The sequence below is a fragment of the Salvelinus namaycush genome, chromosome 28 (genome assembly GCF_016432855.1).
Source record: "Salvelinus namaycush isolate Seneca chromosome 28, SaNama_1.0, whole genome shotgun sequence".
NCBI classification, from domain to species: Eukaryota; Metazoa; Chordata; class Actinopteri; order Salmoniformes; family Salmonidae; genus Salvelinus; species Salvelinus namaycush.
This window is the reverse complement of record NC_052334.1, coordinates 2,159,598-2,182,370: the sequence shown is the minus strand read 5'-3', so window position 1 is coordinate 2,182,370 and position 22,773 is coordinate 2,159,598. Positions and strand designations below refer to the sequence as shown.

Sequence of the window (22,773 nt, the reverse complement as noted above, 5' to 3'; positions counted from 1 at the left end):
CATCCATCCTCCCCTCAATACGGTGCAGTCGTAATTAACTACACATTTATTTAACCACATATTTAATTAACCACACATTTAATCACATTTAATAAACCACACCTTTAATCACATTTAATAAACCACACATTTAAATAACCAAACATTTAATTAACCACACATTTAATTAACCACACATTTAATCACATTTAATAAACCACACCTTTAATCACATTTAATAAACCACACATTTAAATAACCAAACATTTAATTAACCACACATTTAATTAACCACACATTTAATCACATTTAATAAACCACACCTTTAAACACATTTAATAAACCACACATTTAAATAACCAAACATTTAATTAACCACACATTTAATTAGCCACACATTTAATTAACCACACATTTAATTAACCACACATTTTCACATAGCAAGCTAGCTAGGTTTTAAAAAGTTTGTATTTGAGGATTTATGCTTTTACTGTTAGATTTGTGTTATGTATATTATGTTTTGTGTTTCTGTAAAACCTGTATTGTGTTTGTGTTTCTGTAAAGACTGTCTCCTGTTTGTGTTTCTGTAAAGACTGTCTCCTGTTTGTGTTTCTGTAAAGACTGTCTCCTGTTTGTGTTTCTGTAAAGACTGTCTCCTGTTTGTGTTTCTGTAAAGACTGTCTCCTGTTTGTGTTTCTGTAAAGACTGTCTCCTGTTTGTGTTTCTGTAAAAACTGTCTCCTATTTGTATTTCTGTAAAGACTGTCTCCTGTTTGTGTTTCTGTAAAGACTGTCTCCTATTTGTGTTTCTGTAAAGACTGTCTCCTGTTTGTGTTTCTGTAAAGACTGTCTCCTGTTTGTGTTTCTGTAAAGACTGTCTCCTGTTTGTGTTTCTGTAAAGACTGTCTCCTGTTTGTATTTCTGTAAAGACTGTCTCCTGTTTGTATTTCTGTAAAGACTGTCTCCTGTTTGTGTTTCTGTAAAGACTGTCTCCTGTTTGTGTTTCTGTAAAGACTGTCTCCTGTTTGTGTTTCTGTAAAGACTGTCTCCTGTTTGTGTTTCTGTAAAGACTGTCTCCTGTTTGTGTTTCTGTAAAGACTGTCTCCTGTTTGTATTTCTGTAAAGACTGTCTCCTGTTTGTATTTCTGTAAAGACTGTCTCCTGTTTGTGTTTCTGTAAAGACTGTCTCCTGTTTGTGTTTCTGTAAAGACTGTCTCCTGTTTGTGTTTCTGTAAAGACTGTCTCCTGTTTGTGTTTCTGTAAAGACTGTCTCTGTGTTTCTGCGTGTACATTATAATGATATATTATTATCCAGGTACATTACCAAGTACATGAATGGGGTAAACCAACTCTGAGAGTATGTATTAGGCTGTGAGAGAAGGTTTGAATCCTAATCAACCCGTCCAATGTGAGGACATCTGTTGTTGAAGTACAGGAGATCAATACAGCAGGAGACGAGCTGCGTAATGGATGCTGAACAGCCTTGTTAGTACATCAGTCCAATTAGATGTTGTATTTCCCTTCTTTATCAGCTTCAGACAAAAGCTAATATTTCCCTTAAAACGCTGTTTTTTCTGATGAATAGATAGAACAATCAGTGGGTGTTTCTCTGACTGTCTGACTGTCATGGAGGTATCTCTAGTATACAGTGGTGTAAAGTACTTAAGTAAAAATACTTTAAAGTACTTCTTAAGTCGTTTTTTCTGGGGGTATATGTACTTTACTATGTACAACTTTTACTTGACTCACTTTCTATTAAGGTATGTTTACTTTTACTCAAGTATGACAATTGGATACTTTTTCCACCACTGCTGGTATATAAGCCTACCCTTGATATCAAATGAAGCTCTTCGATTAAAAAGGGAGACATTTCTCAAAGTTGATCCTACACTGACCTCTGGAGGGTAACTGTGGGATTACACAAAGTCTAATCTATTCTGTTCAATTCAATTCCATTGGCTTGAGATATAAAAGAAACACGTTTAAGATTATCCTTAAATACATATACCTTTTATACAAACCATTCCACAATATAATGATACTGTCACTGAAGCAGATACCTCCTACCAGTTAAACAAAGGTTGAATAAAAAATAAAAAAATAAAAAGATATGATCAAATGTAATTAGAATCAAGTTAGAAGGTAGTGCACGTTTAAGACTGGATCTTGTCAGCCCTGCTCTGTGATAGGCTGTTACTGTCACATGATGCAGCATGGCAGGGGGGAGAGGAGAGGGAGAGGGGACAGGGCTGTGACTTCGACAGCTGTCATTTACATTTTTAGATTTAAAAAAAACATCCTCTCCTCCTCCTCCCCCTCCGCTCCTCTCCTCCTCCTCCTCTTCCTCCTCTTCCTCCTCCTCCTCCTCCTCCTCCTCTCCTCCCCCTCCTCTCCTCCTTCCCTCCTCCTCCTCCTGCTTCCTCTCCTCCTCCTCCTCTCCTCCTCCTCTCCTCCCCTTCCTCTCCTCCTCCTCTGCTCCCCTCCTCCTCCTCCTCTCCTCCTCTCCTCCTCCCCCTCCTCCTCCCTCTCCTCCCCCTCCTCCTCCTCCTCCTCCTCCTCCTCCTCTCCTCCTCCTCCTCCTCTCCTCCTCCTCCTCTCCCCCCCCTCCTCCTCCTCCTCCTCTCCTCCCCCTCCTCTCCTCCCTCTCCTCTCCTCCCTCTCCTCCCCCTCCCTGCTACTTTTCTTAGTACTGCTGACGGAAATAGATGTTGTCAGTTTGGACCAGGATCCAACTGCAGTAACAACAGTAAAATGTCATGATGTTAATTATAAACATTACATTTGGATATTGTCTTTTTACATTGTCTTTTTTATTGATGTTATTCATTACATCAATCAATAAAAAAAGTCAATATCCAAATGTAAATGTTTATTATTAAAATCCTGAATTTGCTGTTCTATTTATAGGGTCAGAACAGGATCCAACTGCAGTAGACCTCTGTGCCGACGCACCTGCAGACAGATCCTGAGAGACTGAGATGGTGACAGAGATACAGAGAGAGAACAGGGGAGGGGAAATAAACAACAGAAAGAACAGAACGAGTGTTTTTGTGTGATGCTTTAACACTGTGGGGACAGGGGGCCACGGTGATACATTTACATAGAGACGTCGTACCAAAACCTCCTACCGTTCACTTCCATACAGGAGAGGGCTGGGGCCTATTCACACACTACTACAGACTGTCGAGGAGTCTGGAGAGATGCTTCGATGATACTAAAGGATAAAACAAGATTTCAACCAATCTTCAGGATTATAAAATCTACTTTATTGTGAGCATTTTCCTGGACAAGACAACAAACTTATGAAGTCAGATTTAGTTACATAAGGGAGTTTGTTTGATTCCTGTTTGACCATAAAATTTCCTCAAATGCATTGCTGAACTCAGTAGTTCTTTTTAGAGTATCTCTGAGTATCTCTGAGGGTCTGTAAGTATCTCTGAGTATCTCTGAGTATCTCTGTTTATATTCCCTTGAGGCTGAATGACAAAGAGATCTAAGGTATTTTTGGAAGAGGAGGCAAACGATGTGACACTGGAAGTGAGGCCTACTTTGGGAATGGAACCAAACTCACTGTTTTAGGTAAGTCCACTTCAGATGAATGACATTGATATAGATCTGTAACCCTGAAGATGTTTGATTAGTGTCTATGATACAGCTGAACTAAATGGTTGATGTGAAAACACTGTGACTTCAAACCAACCAGCCTTCTTTGGCAATGGAACCAAACTCACTGTTTTAGGTAAATACTTTCTCATCTATAGACTTACTGTACCTGACAATGTTATGTTTATGGATCTAATGGTTCATTTGAACAATTGATTAGTATTAAAAAGCGGGTATTATTTTAGGTGCCAAATGTGTAGTTCAGTAGCTAGTGGTTGGTACATTACTGCTCAGTATGTCTGCACTGTGACAACTATAATCCTGCATTCTTTGGAGCCGGAACCAAACTGACTGTTCTGGGTAAGAGAATATTCACCATGAAGGAACTAATGGGACTCTATGTGTGGTTTAGGGGCTTGGTGATGAGTTAGTTAGTTGATTATCGATTCAGTACATTAGATTAGTTCATAGTAGTGTTACTCCACTCAATGCTTTTTGATGTTAAGGCTGTACACTGTGCCAACTATGAGGCCTATTTTGGACCAGGCACCAAATTAACAGTTCTCGGTAAGTAATCCGTACACTATGTTTGGCGTATATGGACAATGAATGTGAGTGAGACAACATACTAGTGAGAAGAGATTTGATATCGTAGTATTACTGTATGTTTGAGTCATCTGTGTCGGTCTTGTTAACTGGTTAAAACACGGTGTTGATTGGTAGGACGTCTTGAACAATACAGTTATCGAAGGTCATGTACGATTGGGATGTAAAGTTAACGAGAAAAGGACTTGCTAGACTAGAGCAGTGTTCCACTGTACTGTGTTAATGGTGCCAGCCAGGCTCAGCATGTCCATATATCTATATTAGAGCAGTGTTCCACTGTACTGTGCTAGTAGTGCCAGCCAGGCTCAGCATGTCCATATATCTATATTAGAGCAGGGTTCCACTGTACTGTGCTAGTGGTGCCAGCCAGGCTCAGCATGTCCATATATCTATATTAGAGCAGTGTTCCACTGTACTGTGCTAGTGGTGCCAGCCAGGCTCAGCATGTCCATATATCTATATTAGAGCAGGGTTCCACTGTACTGTGTTAATGGTGCCAGCCAGGCTCAGCATGTCCATATATCTATATTAGAGCAGGGTTCCACTGTACTGTGCTAGTAGTGCCAGCCAGGCTTACTTCGGTGGAGGAACCAGGTTGACTGTTCTAGGTGAGAAATGACACTGAAAAAGTGCAGTAATCTGTTGGTTATAAACCATGTAAGCTATGTGGTTATAATGTATGTGGTTGTAAAGTTTATTAGAGAATTGTACTGTAACAGAATGACTGGGTGGTATCTTTGGACGTCCTCCTGACGTGGTTACATACAGGTGGAGTAAATCCACTGTGCTGGTGGTGTCAGCCAGGCTTACTTCGGTGGAGGAACCAGGTTGACTGTTCTAGGTGAGACATGACACCAACATAATATAACGTTTGCACCTGATTGGGATTGTTTTTAAACGACATGTAATTTGAGCACCTTTCCATCTTATGGTTACAACCTGTAGGATACAGTGTGTGGTTGATATTCATGGATCGGAATGTGACCTAAAGATTGGTCGAAGTGGAACGCACTTGGATTTCATTTGTAAAATAGTCACCATCATTGATTTGGTTATAAACTATGTCAGATTCACCCCCCGCCAGCTGAATGTCTCAGAGTTCCTGTGAAGAGTTTTTTGAATAACTTTATTAACAGAGTAACAAATATTGAGTGAAAACCAAGTCAGAGAGACAGTAAAGATACGGCCGTCTGTCTCTGTGCTCGTTCTCGGAGGCATATTTTGGAGCCGGCACCAAACTCACCGTTTTAGGTAAGAAAATGAACAATGAACTGTTGTGGACTCTATCTGACAAATGTACACGAGGGAGTAACAAAGACCAACTAATTTACATTTGGCAATACAGAAAATATCTAATTTGACTATACGTCTAAATCGTGTTAAAGTAAGAGAGTGTATTTGAATGAATCACAGTAAAGGCATTAGTTATGTGCTCCAGTCATCAAGGTATAAAGCTGTCTGGCTCCGTGCCCAGACACAGTCGACCTTCATTATAATACTTGTTATCAGCTAGAGGAGGAGAGGTTCCTTAGCAGTGGAACCAGACACATTTCATAGAATAACAAAATCCAACAACCAAAGACAGCAGGTTGGGGGTGTAAAGGCTACAGCTAAACTCTGCTAGTACGGAGTAGTGAGGAGGGGTTATCTCTGTAGCTGTGTATCAGTGTGAACAACAACCAGGCATACTTCGGCAGTGGCACCAAACTCACAGTTCTGGGTGAGAAAACTGATTCTGTCATCTGTTATCTATGCCGTCATGGGTTTATCTGTTACTGAAAGAGACGTATTATTTTTTAAATCCGGTGTGTGAACCAGAGATGGAGAGAAAATCTCTTTATGGTTTATAAAACAATGTTCCAGGCTTTGGTTTGTATGAATCTATATTGTGGTGTTGTATCAGTTTGAATGGAAGTGCATAATAGTTCAGAACAGGAAAAGTAACAGATCTGTGTCAGATGTAATCCAGTGTCTGTAATGTAGAGTACGGTATGTCTCTGTGGTACACGGATAAGGCAGAGTTTGGTCCAGGTACCAGACTCACTGTTCTAGGTAAGGGATTCAGCTTTTCAACTTTCTATAAAAAAATATATTGCAAATACATCATCATGAAATTATTTTTAAATTAATGGGTTTGTTTGCTTTGCATTCCTGGCATAGTTGAGCATGAAAATATTCATGGGGGGAAAAACATTGAAGCTGTACAAAGAGCTAATGATAAAGTGAATTAGCCCTATGCTCTGTCGACATAGACATGCTTAGAAATACAGTATTACTTCCTTTGCTACAAGCCAAACTACTGCAAATACACCAATGGGGAGCTAGAATCCTCTTGGTTTTCTGTCTGTGAGTATGTGGTGTGCTCTGGTGCTTATCCTGCCTACTTTGGAGAGGGAACTAAGCTAACAGTTCTGGGTAAGAATACTGTAATACTGTTAGAATACTGTTATAATACTGTAAGAATACTGTTATAATAACGTAAGAATACTGTAGTAATACTGTAAGAATACCACAGTAATACTGTAAGAATACTGTTATAATACTGTAGTAACACTGTAAGAATACCGCAGTAACACTGTAAGAATACAGTTATAATACTGTAAGAATACTGTGGAAATACTGTAAGAATACTGTGGGAATACTGTAAGAATACTGGTATAATACTGTAAGAATACTGTTATAATACTGTGGTAATACTGTAAGAATACTGGTATAACAATGTAAGAATAATACTGTAATACTGTTATAACAATGTAAGAATACTGTAAGAAGAATACTGTAATACTACTGTAGTAATAATGATACTCTACGAATACTGTAAGAATACTGTAAGAATAATAATGTAAGAATAATACTGTAGTAATAGTAATACGGTGAGAATGCTGCAAGAATAATACTGTAAGAATAATACAGTACGAATACTGTAATACTACTGCAATAATAATACTGCAGGAATAATACTGTAAGAATACTGTAAGAATAATACTGTAAGAATAATACTGTAGTAATAGTAATACTGTGAGAATGCCGCAATAATAATACTGCAAGAATAATACTCTAAGAATACTGTAATAATACTGTGATAATAATACTGTAGTAGTAATACTGTGATGATGATGTGATACTAATATTTTTAATAATGCTGTAGTAATAATTGTATAATAATATTGTACTACTAGTGTGATAATAATACTGTTGTAATACTTCAATAATAATACTGTGATACTACTGTAATAATAATACTGTGGTAATACATCGATAATAATACTGTAATACTACTGTAATAATAATACTAATACTACTGTAATAATAATACTAATACTACTGCAATAATACAACTGGAATAATAATACTGTGATACCACAGTAATAATAATATTATACTACTACTGTAATACTACTATAATAATAATACAAAAATTATACTGTGATACCACTGTAATAATACTGTAATAATAATACGGTGGTAATACTGTAATAATAATACTGTAATACTACTGTAGCAATAATACTATAATAATATTGCAATACTGATGTAATAATAGTACTCAAATAATAACGCTGTAATAATAATACTATAATAATACTGTGATAACACTGTCATAAAAATACTGTAATACTACTGTAATAATAATACCATAATAACACTGTGATAATACTGTAATACTACTGTAAAAATACAAATGTATTACAACTGTAATAATAATACTAATACTACTGTAATAATACTAGTGTAATACTAATACTGTAATACTACCGTGATAATAAAACTGTGATAATACTTTCATAATAGTACTGTAATACTACTGTAATAATAATACTAATACTACTGTAATAATAACACTGTAATAATACTGTAATACTACTTCAATAATACTACTCTAATACTGCTGTAATAATAATACTGTAATAATACTGTAATAATAATACTAATACTACTGTAATAATAACACTGTAATAATAATGTAATACTACTTTAATAATACTACTCTAATACTGCTGTAATAATAATACTGTAATAATACTGTAGTGATAATACTATACTAATACTGTAATAATACTACTGTTATAATAATACTGTGATACTACTGTAATAATAATACTATGATAATACAGTGATAATACTATAATAATAATGATGTGATACTACTGTACTAATAATACTATGTTAATACTGTGATAATACTGTAATAATACTACTGTAATACTGTTATAATAACCTCTATGTTCTACTCAGTCTTGACTGATTACATTATATAGGGGTGGTACAGTTCAGTAACAAAGTGGTTCTTTCCAAGCTGCTGTCGTACACCCTCTGTTTCTATGTGTTTGACTTGGCATACATTTTGTAATTAATGACATTCTGTGATTAATGTCATTTTGTGATTAATGTCATTTTGTGATTAACTGTCTCATTGATTCATTTTGTGATCAACTCATTTTGTGATTAACTCATTGATTCATTTTGTGGTTAACTCATTGATTCATTTTGTGATTAACTGTCTCATTGATTCATTTTGTGATCAACTCTCTCATTGATTCATTTTGTGATTAACTGTGTTTTAAATCACTCAGGTTCAGGTATGATGTCGACAACAAACAGAGCCATTGAATTGAGTGTTAAAATATTCCACTGTTTTCTCCCTGCAGATCCAAACATCAACGTCTCTCCACCCACAGTGAAAGTCCTTCCACCCTCCACTAAGGAGTGTGAAGACAGAAACAAGAAGAAGAAGAAGACCCTGGTGTGTGTGGCCACCCGCTTCTACCCCGACCACGTCACGGTCTACTGGCAAGTCAACAATGTCAACACAACTGCAGGCGCCGGGACCGACAACAAGGCCTTGTGGGATAAAGATAGTTTATACAGTATCACCAGCAGACTGAGAGTCCCAGCCAATGACTGGCACAACCCAAAGAACAGTTTCACCTGCAATGTCATCTTTTACAATGGATCTGGGAATACAACTGAGAAACACACCATTAGTGGAGATCTCCAAGGTAATAAAACATGAACACTGTCTGTGTTTATGAGAAGAAAGAGATTTGACTGAACTAGTCCACTAGTTTTGAGGCTCTAATGTATTCCCCTGTGTCTAAGTGGTACTGTGGTGTATAATCTCATTTGAAACTCTCCTTCTTTGTTTCTTTCAGGTCAAATTGGGGGAGAGATAACGACAGGTAAATGTGCCCATTTTATACTACAGTTATTTTTCTACATTCCTAAAAACATGGCATACTGTACTGATGACCTGCATACTGTACTGATGACCTGCATACTGTACTGATGACCTGCATACTGTACTGATGACCTGCATACTGTACTGATGACCTGCATACTGTACTGATGGCCTGAATACTGTACTGATGACCTGCATACTGTACTGATGGCCTGCATACTGTACTGATGACCTGCATACTGTACTGATGACGTGCATACTGTACTGATGGCCTACATACTGTACTGATGGCCTGAATACTGTACTGATGGCCTGCATACTGTACTGATGACCTACATACTGTACTGATGGCCTGAATACTGTACTGATGGCCTGCATACTGTACTGATGACCTACATACTGTACTGATGGCCTGAATACTGTACTGATGACCTGCATACTGTACTGATGACCTACATACTGTACTGATGGCCTGAATACTGTACTGATGGCCTGCATACTGTACTGATGACCTGCATACTGTACTGTTGACCTGCATACTGTACTGATGACTGTACTGATGACCTGCATACTGTACTGATGACCTACATACTGTACTGATGACCTGAATACTGTACTGATGGCCTGCATACTGTACTGATGACCTACATACTGTACTGATGACCTGCATACTGTACTGATGACCTGCATACTGTACTGATGGCCTGCATACTGTACTGATGACCTACATACTGTACTGATGACCTGCATACTGTACTGATGACCTGCATACTGTACTGATGACCTGCATACTGTACTGATGACCTGAATACTGTACTGATGGCCTGCATACTGTACTGATGACTGTACTGATGGCCTACATACTGTACTGATGACCTGCATACTGTACTGATGGCCTGCATACTGTACTGATGACCTACATACTGTACTGATGACCTACATACTGTACTGATGGCCTACATACTGTACTGATGACCTGAATACTGTACTGATGACCTGCATACTGTACTGATGACCTACATACTGTACTGATGCCCTGCATACTGTACTGGTGACCTGCATACTGTACTGATGACCTGCATACTGTACTGATGGCCTGCATACTGTACTGATGACCTACATACTGTACTGATGACTGTACTGATGACGTGCATACTGTACTGATGACTGTACTGATGACCTGCATACTGTACTGATGGCCTACATACTGTACTGATGACCTGCATACTGTACTGATGGCCTACATACTGTACTGATGACCTGCATACTGTACTGATGACTGTACTGATGACCTACATACTGTACTGATGACTGTACTGATGACATGCATACTGTACTGATGACTGTACTGATGACCTGCATACTGTACTGATGGCCTACATACTGTACTGATGACCTGCATACTGTACTGATGGCCTACATACTGTACTGATGACCTACATACTGTACTGATGACCTGCATACTGTACTGATGACCTACATACTGTACTGATGACTGTACTGATGACGTGCATACTGTACTGATGACTGTACTGATGACCTGCATACTGTACTGATGGCCTACATACTGTACTGATGACCTGCATACTGTACTGATGGCCTGCATACTGTACTGATGACCTGCATACTGTACTGATGACCTGTATACTGTACTGATGACCTGCATACTGTACTTATGACCTGCATACTGTACTGATGACCTGCATACTGTACTGATGACCTACATACTGTACTGATGACCTGCATACTGTACTGATGACCTGTATACTGTACTGATGACCTGCATACTCTACTGATGACCTGCATACTGTACTTATGACCTGCATACTGTACTGATGACCTGCATACTGTACTAATGACCTGCATACTGTACTGATGACCTGCATACTGTACTGATGACCTACATACTGTACTGATGGCCTGCATACTGTACTGATGACCTGTATACTGTACTGATGACCTGCATACTCTACTGATGACCTGCATACTGTACTTATGACCTGCATACTGTACTGATGACCTGCATACTGTACTGATGACCTGCATACTGTACTGATGACCTGAATACTGTACTGATGGCCTGCATACTGTACTGATGGCTTGCATACTGTACTGATGACTGTACTGATGACCTGCATACTGTACTGATGACCTACATACTGTACTGATGACCTGCATACTGTACTGATGGCCTGCATACTGTACTGATGACCTGCATACTGTACTGATGACCTGCATACTGTACTGATGACCTGCATACTGTACTGATGACCTGCATACTGTACTGATGACCTGCATACTGTACTGATGGCCTGAATACTGTACTGATGACCTACATACTGTACTGATGACCTGCATGCTGTACTGATGACCTGAATACTGTACTGATGGCCTGCGTACTGTACTGATGACCTGCATACTGTATGACCTGCATACTGTACTGATGACCTGAATAATGTACTGATGGCCTGCATACTGTACTGATGACCTGCATACTGTACTGATGACCTACATACTGTACTGATGACCTGCATACTGTACTGATGACCTGAATACTGTACTGATGGCCTGCATACTGTACTGATGGCCTGCATACTGTACTGATGACCTGCAAACTGTACTGATGACCTGCATACTGTACTGATGACCTGCATACTGCACTGATGACCTGCATACTGTACTGATGGCCTGCATACTGTACTGATGACCTGCATACTGTACTGATGACCTGCAGTGTATATCAGGGTTTTCCTGGTCCTGGTCCTGGGTTAGGGGTTAGGGGTTAGGGTTAGGGTTAGGGGTTTGGGTTAGGGTTAGGGGTTAGGGTTTGGGTTAGGGTTAGGGTTGCCCTGGAACTACCCACCTGATTCCACTAATTACCTAATCATCAAGCCTGATTAGCGGAAGCAGGTGTGTCAGTTCTACGGAAAAAACTATGAGCTTCCCTTTGGATCCCCAGGACCAAGAAACACAGGCCTAGATCATTGGTTGGATCCCCAGGACCAAGAAACACAGGCCTAGATCATTGGTTGGATCCCCAGGATTAAGGTACACTGGCCTAGATCATTGGTTGGATCCCCAGGACCAAGGAACACAGGCCTAGATCATTGGTTGGATCCCCAGGACCAAGAAACACAGGCCTAGATCATTGGTTGGATCCCCTGGACCAAGAAACACAGGCCTAGATCATTGGTTGGATCCCCAGGACCAAGAAACACATGCCTAGATCATTGGTTGGATCCCCAGGACCAAGAAACACAGGCCTAGATCATTGGTTGGATCCCCAGGACCAAGAAACACAGGCCTAGATCATTGGTTGGATCCCCAGGACCAAGAAACACAGGCCTAGATCATTGGTTGGATCCCCAGGACCAAGAAACACTGGCCTAGATCATTGGTTGTGCTGTATTTTTCCTCAATGGACGATCTGCTAACAAAATCATCTGATACCACCTTAATCAAGGTCATTTGAATGTATTATTGTCCTTGCAGATGACTATGTGAAGAGCACCCAGACTGCCAAGCTGGCCTACAGCATCTTCATCGCTAAGAGTACCTTCTACGGCCTGGTCGTCATGGTTATGATTTGGAAGTTCCAGGTGAGTTGACTAGAACTATGACAAAGGTTCATCACACAGCCATCTCTCTCCTCTTCTATCTATGCCTTGTGTTAGAGGAGTCCCAGATCAGTTTGGTACTGTCTTGCCAACTCCTCTGGTCAGGGTGACAGTGACTCACTGGGCACACCATATCATTTCAACGTGGATAATTGGGACATATTTGGTTTAGACGTTGATCAATGAGATTACAATTTATATTGACCCAATCAAGAAGACAGCCAAAAGTTAGTTGAATTTCCAACGTGTTATCCCCATGATTTCAACCATCTAAAAGCACAACCAAGTTCAAATGGGAAAAAAAACTATGTCTGATTTTTGGGTTTATTTGTCAACCAAATGTCTGTCGTTGCTCTTTCAACCATTTTAAAGCACAACAAAGTTGAAATGGGGGAAACAGTGTCAGATATTTAATCATTTATAGAACAGATTAATGTGTTATCACTGTGCTTCGTCTAATAGCAGAACCAAATGACCTGGATTTCAGTTGAGAGTTACATTATAGTACATGGTACAAGGGATCAATGCCATTGGAGATTCTATTCCGATTTTAAGCTGAGATCTCTCAACAATCCATCCCACGAGAGCACAGAGGTAATGATCAGTGACGTCATAGCTAAGACTTGGTTTTAAAACCTTGAAGACAGATGAACTCTCCAGTAGGAGGTGCTGCCCAGACTAATGTTTATGTTTCTGATAGAGGCCATGACCTTGATTATCTAAAATTGTTTTAAATCTATCAAAATTCTACATATTTTGTTTATGTTGAAATTAGTTTACCATAATGACACAATCCTGTGATTTAAATTTCCCCCCCCCCCCAAAAAAAATAAACAGTTTACGTCAATTACTTTTTTTGTTTTAAACAATGTATATTCCACGTAGATTCCACATCACAATACGTTGACAAATGACGTTGAAACAACATTGATTCAATCAGTTTGTGCCCAGTGGGACGTCACAGGACAGGCAGGATATGCAGCACAAACTGATCTGGGACCCAGTGGGATATTAATGAAGGTTCTAATCTGGCACCATCAGGCTAGCTATGGGCTAATGAAGGTTCTAATCTGGCACCATCAGGCTAGCTATGGGCTAGTGAAGGTTCTAACCTGGCACCATCAGGCTAGCTATGGGCTAATGAAGGTTCTAACCTGGCACCATCAGGCTAGCTATGGGCTAATGAAGGTTCTAACCTGGCACCATCAGGCTAGCTATGGGCTAATGAAGGTTCTAACCTGGCACCATCAGGCTAGCTATGGGCTAATGAAGGTTCTAACCTGGCACCATCAGGCTAGCTATGGGCTAGTGAAGGTTCTAACCTGGCACCATCAGGCTAGCTATGGGCTAATGAAGGTTCTAACCTGGCACCATCAGGCTAGCTATGGGCTAATGAAGGTTCTAACCTGGCACCATCAGGCTAGCTATGGGCTAATGAAGGTTCTAACCTGGCACCATCAGGCTAGCTATGGGCTAATGAAGGTTCTAACCTGGCACCATCAGGCTAGCTATGGGCTAATGAAGGTTCTAACCTGGCACCATCAGGCTAGCTATGGGCTAATGAAGGTTCTAATCTGGCACCATCAGGCTAGCTATGGGCTAATGAAGGTTCTAACCTGGCACCATCAGGCTAGCTATGGGCTAATGAAGGTTCTAATCTGGCACCATCATATAAATAAAAACCTTGATTCTATTTCTGTGGGCACCATAATGTCTTTATCCTGTATCTCTGTGTTTCCCATACAGACACCATACTGTCTTTATTCTGTATCTCTGTGTTTCCCATACAGACACCATACTGTCTTTATCCTGTATCTCTGTGTTTCACATACAGACACCATGCTGTCTTTATCCTGTATCTCTGTGTTTCACATACAGACACCATACTGTCTTCATCCTGTATCTCTGTGTTTCCCATACAGACACCATACTGTCTTTATTCTGTATCTCTGTGTTTCACATACAGACACCATACTGTCTTTATCCTGTATCTCTGTGTCTGTGTTTCACATACAGACACCATACTGTCTTTATCCTGTATCTCTGTGTTTCACATGCAGGGCTCCTCAGAGAAACAGATTTAACGGAACACAGGTGGCCCAAGGAGGATGTCCTGCATGGGTGTTGATTCTTCCATGTGATCAAGGACGGACTGGCAAAAGGGCAATTCTGGCAAATGCCAAATGGACTGATTCATCTTTAGCCCAGTGGGCCTGTCTAAATTGGCTTTTTTTAGCAAAATAATAATAAGTTGGCTAGTAAAGAGGGCCTTAAAGGCAAAACATGGGCAGGTGTGTTAGAAAGGCCTGGGCCGGTTTCTGGTCCCAGTTTGCCCCTGCATGTAATTGTATTGTCCATTGTGCTTATTGTGTCCATCATCTCTTTATTACCCTGTCTACGTGAAGATGTGCTTTTAAGAATCTCCTATGAACATGAACTTACAATTTAAATGTATATTTGAATCAATTCAGCCAAAACAATCTTTCCATTAACTTACAAAACCAATGTCTGTTTGCTTTTCCAGTAATTACAGTATAGTATGTATGAATACATTCTCCTTTCCGATTTCTACATGTTAATTTGTGAATAATAAACTGTATATAATTATGGACAGATCGAAATATACCTCTCCACAGTTAAATATTTTCACGACCCTCCCCCTGGTAGAATTAACTCAATCTAATGTTAACGACCACAAATAACAAGAACTGTAGCGACCCTGTTTTTATAAACGTGGATATCGACGTCGCCACTTCAGCAAGCTTTTCTGGCACAGTTGATGCCACGCAGGGCTTTGGGCCAGAAGGTTGAGGGTTCACCGACCACCACGGACGAGCTCACTCTCCCTGCCCGTTTCATCACATTACGATCAGAGACTGAGGCAGACGAGCTCACTCTCCCTGCCCGTTTCATCACATTACGATCAGAGACTGAGGCAGACGAGCTCACTCTCCCTGCCCGTTTCATCACATTACGATCAGAGACTGAGGCAGACGAGCTCACTCTCCCTGCCCGTTTCATCACATTACGATCAGAGACTGAGGCAGACGAGCTCACTCTCCCTGCCCGTTTCATCACATTACGATCAGAGACTGAGGCAGACGAGCTCACTCTCCCTGCCCGTTTCATCACATTACGATCAGAGACTGAGGCAGACCAAGATCAGCTAGGGGGAAATCAGATTTTCAACATTTTGATGCCAGATTTATATAAAATATATGCAACAACTTTTCCACCGATAGGTTTAACAACCAATCAACAAAGCATACCAACTTCTGGCACTTTAATAATCATGGTTTGTGTTTTGAACAAACAGAAAATACATCCCTCCCTACCTTGTAGACTTACCCAGTATTGAAGGCTTGGCTTGACAATCTTAGTGTCATTAAACGTTCTGGTGTTTTGTAACAATGTCTCCTTTCATTCATCAATTGGCCACTGCACAGTTTGGATTGATTGATTAATTCATTTTAATTGTATGTAAATAAAATACATATATACACATAATTGTTTTAAGTGACTGGGATTGTACAATAAAGTCTGGGACTTATTTCCATTGTGGTCCCTGTTTTTTTTTTTTACATAAATACATCAATACATATACAATTACATAAATAGAGACAAAACAATGGTCAACCTCCAGATGAGTATGAGGGAAGTACAATTCTGACCAGCTTGTTTGGCCGGTAGCTTATTCTTTAGATGTTTGGGGCTGCTGGTGAACCATGATGATAATCAGTGACACTAGACTAGATGTTTGGGGCTGCTGGTGAACCATGATGATAATCAGTGACACTAGACTAGATGTTTGGGGCTGCTGGTGAACCATGATGATAATCAGTGACACTAGACTAGATGTTTGGGGCTGCTGGTGAACCATGATGATAATCAGTGACACTAGACTAGATGTTTGGGGCTGCTGGTGAACCATGATGATAATCAGTGACACTAGACTAGATGTTTGGGGCTGCTGGTGAACCATGATGATAATCAGTGACACTAGACTAGATGGTTGGGGCTGCTGGTGAACCATGATGATAATCAGTGACACTAGACTAGATGTTTGGGGCTGCTGGTGAACCATGATGATAATCAGACACTAGACTAGATGGTTGGGGCTGCTGGTGAACCATGATGATAATCAGTGACACTAGACTAGATGTTTGGGGCTGCTGGTGAACCATGATGATAATCAGACACTAGACTAGATGTTTGGGGCTGCTGGTGAACCATGATGATAATCAGTGACACTAGACTAGATGTTTGGGGCTGCTGGTGAACCATGATGATAATCAGTGACACTAGACTAGATGTTTGGGGCTGCTGGTGAACCATGATGTGTCTATAGCTTCTAGGTTTCAATCCAATTGGACCAGCGTACCTGCCAGAGTCTTTATGGTGTCTGTAGCTTCTAGGTTACCATCCAATTGGACCAGCGTACCTGCCAGAGTCTTTATAGCTTCTAGGTTACCATCCAATTGGTCGACAGATTTATATATGAGAATATATAAAAATCTTCATAAAAACAAAATGCCATTTCAGAGTTTCCTTCAGTAGAATTTGGTGCCGGACAACATTTTATTTATTTTTATTTTATTTATCCGTTATTTTACCAGGTAAGTTGACTGAGAACACGTTCTCATTTGCAACAACGACCTGGGGAATAGTTACAGGGGAGAGGAGGGGGATGAATGAGCCAATTGTAAACTGGGGATTATTAGGTGACCGTGATGGTTGAGGGCCAGATTGGGAATTTAGCCAGGACACCGGGGTTAACACCCCTACTCTTACGACAAGTGCCATGGGATCTTTAATGACCTCAGAGAGTCAGGACACCCGTTTAACGTCCCATCCAAAAGACAGCACCCTACACAGAGCAGTGTCCCCAATCACTGCCCTGGGGCATTGGGATCTTTGTTTAGACCAGAGGAAAGAGTGCCTCCTACTGGCCCTCCAACACCACTTCCAGCAGCATCTGGTCTCCCATCCAGGGACTGACCAGGACCAACCCTGCTTAGCTTCAGAAGCAAGCCAGCAGTGGTATGCAGGGTGGTATGCTGCTGGCGTAACATGACAGAGAAGAGAAACTGGACATCCATTCAGATCCAACATGGCGCAGTCAGCACTATCCATAAACAAGGGATATTGACCAAAAACTGGACATCCATTCAGATCCAACATGGCGCAGTCAGCGCTATCCATAAACAAGGGATATTGACCAAAAACTGGACATCCATTCAGATCCAACATGGCGCAGTCAGCGCTATCAATAAACAAGGGATATTGACCAAAAACTGGACATCCATTCAGATCCAACATGGCGCAGTCAGCGCTATCAATAAACAAGGGATATTGACCAAAAACTGGACATCCATTCAGATCCAACATGGCGCAGTCAGCGCTATCAATAAACAAGGGATATTGACCAAATGAGCCACATTTACGTGTCCTTAAAAACAGCCTATAACAAATGACAGAAACACTATTCATTGTGTTTCTATGTGTAGTATATGATAAACTTTATAGCCTGTATTTTTGGGGAATACTTTCCTAAAACAATAATTGTCTCCCTCACGGTTCAGCTGTCAGAGATTTGAGCACTAAATGTATCAGGGCATTGAATGCAAAGGCTTAATTGTCTACTGTATGATATTACCATTTATATATATATATATATATATATATATATATATATATATATATATATATATACACTGCTCAAAAAAATAAAGGGAACACTTAAACAACACAATGTAACTCCAAGTCAATCACACTTCTGTGAAATCAAACTGTCCACTTAGGAAGCAACACTGATTGACAATAAATTTCACATGCTGTTGTGCAAATGGAATAGACAAAAGGTGGAAATTATAGGCAATTAGCAAGACACCCCCAAAAAAGGAGTGATTCTGCAGGTGGTGACCACAGACCACTTCTCAGTTCCTATGCTTCCTGGCTGATGTTTTGGTCACTTTTGAATGCTGGCGGTGCTCTCACTCTAGTGGTAGCATGAGACGGAGTCTACAACCCACACAAGTGGCTCAGGTAGTGCAGTTCATCCAGGATGGCACATCAATGCGAGCTGTGGCAAAAAGGTTTGCTGTGTCTGTCAGCGTAGTGTCCAGAGCATGGAGGCGCTACCAGGAGACAGGCCAGTACATCAGGAGACGTGGAGGAGGCCGTAGGAGGGCAACAACCCAGCAGCAGGACCGCTACCTCCGCCTTTGTGCAAGGAGGTGCACTGCCAGAGCCCTGCAAAATGACCTCCAGCAGGCCACAAATGTGCATGTGTCTGCTCAAACGGTCAGAAACAGACTCCATGAGGGTGGTATGAGGGCCCGACGTCCACAGGTGGGGGTTGTGCTTACAGCCCAACACCGTGCAGGACGTTTGGCATTTGCCAGAGAACACCAAAGGTGTTCCTATTTAAAGGAAGAGAAGCTCAGGCCTACAGTAACTCCAGAGAGATGGAGATATGCCCGTGACAAGCTACGACACCCATATGCATTTCTTTATGTCAGATGGCTACTGCATCTGTTATACAGACATAGACTTACAGAGGGAGAGTAATTCGTCCATTTTCTATCTGACTATTTTGTATAAAGATGAGCATTATATTGTTAGATTCTAGGAGTTACTCTGGTTGGGCTGAAACAGTCTTCCTCGCCTCAAGTTCAACTGTGGGAGTTGGAGCTCCGGGGCACGCTGCCTTCGTATCATAGACCTGCAGTAGCTAACGCTTAGTAATAGACACACCATAACAAACCTTCACAAACGTTTCTAAACTATATTAGAGTAATATCAAAAGTCAAGCCATAGTTTATTATGAAAATACAAGCAGAAGAGCAAATGTAAACAAGAAAAAAAATGTCATAAAAGAAACTCCCGTGCTCCAAAAAAAGGTTGACAACCAGCCCCTATTTTCACCCCCCCCCCCCCCCCCCAGTAAATGTTGATCTGTCCCCTAGTCTGCCTGTGTAGTTTTAGCATACCAACCAGCTGGAAAACATAAGCTGTCACTATATACTCACTTTTTACTCAGTAATAAAGTTGTAAATGACAGATTGTGACTCTGATACTTATTTCCAGCTAAGAGAAGTTAGTGATGTTGAAACCAAACTCATGTCAGTTATGGAAAGGGCTCGGTAATGACCCATCTGACAATAATAGACTGTCAGATTAACACGTTTATATCATTTAATCTGACAATAAAAGGCTGTCAAATTAACACGTTTATATAATTTAATCTGACAATAATAGACTGTCAAATTAACAAATTGATATCATTTAATCTGACAACAATACTCTTTGTCAAATTAACAACTGTATATAACTTAATCTGACAATAGACACTATCAAATTAACAAATATATATAATTTAATCTGACAATAGACACTCTTTGTCAAATTAACAAATGTATATAATGGAATCCATCACAAGGTGGTTGATTTACTCGCAGCTCGTTGGAGCAGAAACTCTCTAAACAGTTGTGATTTCAACTGTAGCTTCATCCTTTCCATGAAGGGAGGATGTTTTGTTCAGTTATTTTCATTCTGTTGTGTGTCTGTATCACACCTGTTTCTGAGAAACCCACCACTTCCTGCCCACACAGAGAGGACGTTTCCATGATGCTCTGCAGCGCTGCAGTGCATCGTGGGTGTCATGGCCTATACACTCAAGTGGAAAAGTTATATCTGACCCAGATATGGTTTATCTGGCTCTGCTCATATTTCCCTCTGAGTCAAAAGGAAGGTTCAGACTACATTCTCAGCAGTTCAACACTTTAAGCTGATGTCTGCAAGTTTAATGGCTGTCTATAAGTTAGAAATGGTCCTTTTTGCAAAACACATTTATGGTCTGGGGGAGCAACAGTGTGGTGATTATCACATAGCTGTATTTCTACCTTATAACAGGAAATTGATGCTCCCGTCGCATAGAAGAGTGGGGGTGGTGTGTGTTAGTGGTTGTTGTGAAACTGAGCCCTGGAGCCTTGCAGCTCTGCAGGGGTGGAGGTAGAGAGAGAGAGAGACAGCCGAGGAGAGGATGTGGTGACGGAGAGAGAACACGCTGAAGTAGGCAGGATGCTGAGAAACAGCCTTCCATCTCACCACAACCTTACCCGACCCACACTGTGCAACACACACCTGCAGCTTTGCAATCTCCCCTCCCCTCCCCTCCTCTCCTCTCCTCTCCTCTCCTCTCCTCTCCTCTCCTCTCCTCTCCTCTCCTCTCCCCTCCCCTCCCCTCCTCTCCTCTCCTCTCCTCTCCTCTCCTCAAACACAACAGTCACAGATGATGTTCCATTTCAACTTGCATAACAAGGCCCAGAGAGCTTTTTGAGTCACATGTTGTCACCGTCACATACACAGCTGTTTGTTCAATCTGTTGTAAAGAAATGACAAGTAGTGTAGTCTCTCTTGTTCAGTGTTTTGCTGTTCATTCTACTTTTCCATGTAGTGTTGTGGAAGAGGTTTCTGAGACTCCTATAGCTCCATCTCTGATGACTGTAATAGTAATGGAACTTGTAGAAGAAGATGGTACCTATAATCACTGACTAAATAGCTAACCTGGGTCCCCGTCTAGATTTAGGCTGGGTCCCAGTCTTGATTTAGCCTGGGTCCCAGTCTTGATTTAGCCTGGGTCCCAGTCTGGATTTAGCCTGGGTCCCAGTCTGGATTTAGCCTGGGTCCCAGTCTGGATTTAGCCTGGGTCCCAGTCTGGATTTAGCCTGGGTCCCAGTCTTGATTTAGCCTGACAATAATAGAAGGCCATTGACAGTGTGTGGAGCTGTGACATTCTGTCTCTTGGTGTATTAATGATGGTGTGGTGCTGTGACATTCTGTCTCTTGGTGTATTAATGATGGTGTGGAGCTGTGACATTCTGTCTCTTGGTGTATTAATGATGGTGTGGAGCTGTGACATTCTGTCTCTTGGTGTATTAATGATGGTGTGGTGCTGTGACATTCTGTCTCTTGGTGTATTAATGATGGTGTGGAGCTGTGACATTCTGTCTCTTGGTGTATTAATGATGGTGTGGTGCTGTGACATTCTGTCTCTTGGTGTATTAATGATGGTGTGGTGCTGTGACATTCTGTCTCTTGGTGTATTAATGATGGTGTGGAGCTGTGACATTCTGTCTCTTGGTGTATTAATGTTTGGTTGTGTTGGTGGGTTTTTGTACAGAACCCTGTCTGATCTGTAATACTGTGGGTTCTGGCAGTACAGTACCAGACAGACCTGAAAGCAGATTGCTCCAGACCCAGTCCATCGTACTCCAGGATCATCCCCTGGTCTATTGACCCTGAACCCATCTACACTGACTGGGTCCACAATCCCTGCTCCTACTGGTGTGAACAGCACTCTAACCCCCTCTACAGCGGTCCAGCGGTACCAGTACAGGTCTGGGGTGCTGTTGTAGAGCAGGTGATTTTAAAAGGAGAGGCCCTGGTCTAGGAGAGAGAGAGAGATGTGTGTGAGCTTTCCACTGATTAAGAAAACACAACAAATATTTCAACGCTTCCTGATCATGATCTGTATCATAAATAGGGCACTCTATTCCCTATAGGCCCTGGTCCGAAATAGGGCACTCTATTCCCTATAGGCCCTGGTCCAAAATAGGGCACTCTATTCCCTATAGGCCCTGGTCCAAAATAGGGCACTCTATTCCCTATAGGCCCTGGTCCGAAATAGGGCACTCTATTCCCTATAGGCCCTGGTCCAAAATAGGGCACTCTATTCCCTATAGGCCCTGGTCCAAAATAGGGCACTATATTCCCTATAGGCCCTGGT

The 22,773-nt window shown here is 41.0% G+C and overlaps 1 protein-coding gene across 1 annotated transcript in view; it reads left to right on the top strand.

Moving 5' to 3' along the window:
* The window catches only part of LOC120023610 (M1-specific T cell receptor beta chain-like), a 55,561-nt gene extending 39,039 nt beyond the window's left edge, over window positions 1-16,522 (top strand). Inside the window, exons 5-9 of the mRNA XM_038967653.1 lie at window positions 4,088-4,148; window positions 8,837-9,187; window positions 9,341-9,367; window positions 12,859-12,965; window positions 15,044-16,522. Coding sequence (XP_038823581.1) covers window positions 4,088-4,148; window positions 8,837-9,187; window positions 9,341-9,367; window positions 12,859-12,965; window positions 15,044-15,067 — 570 coding nt within the window. The 3' untranslated portion in view covers window positions 15,068-16,522. The remainder of the gene's footprint in view (window positions 1-4,087; window positions 4,149-8,836; window positions 9,188-9,340; window positions 9,368-12,858; window positions 12,966-15,043) is intronic.
* Window positions 16,523-22,773: the final 6,251 nt, after the last annotated feature.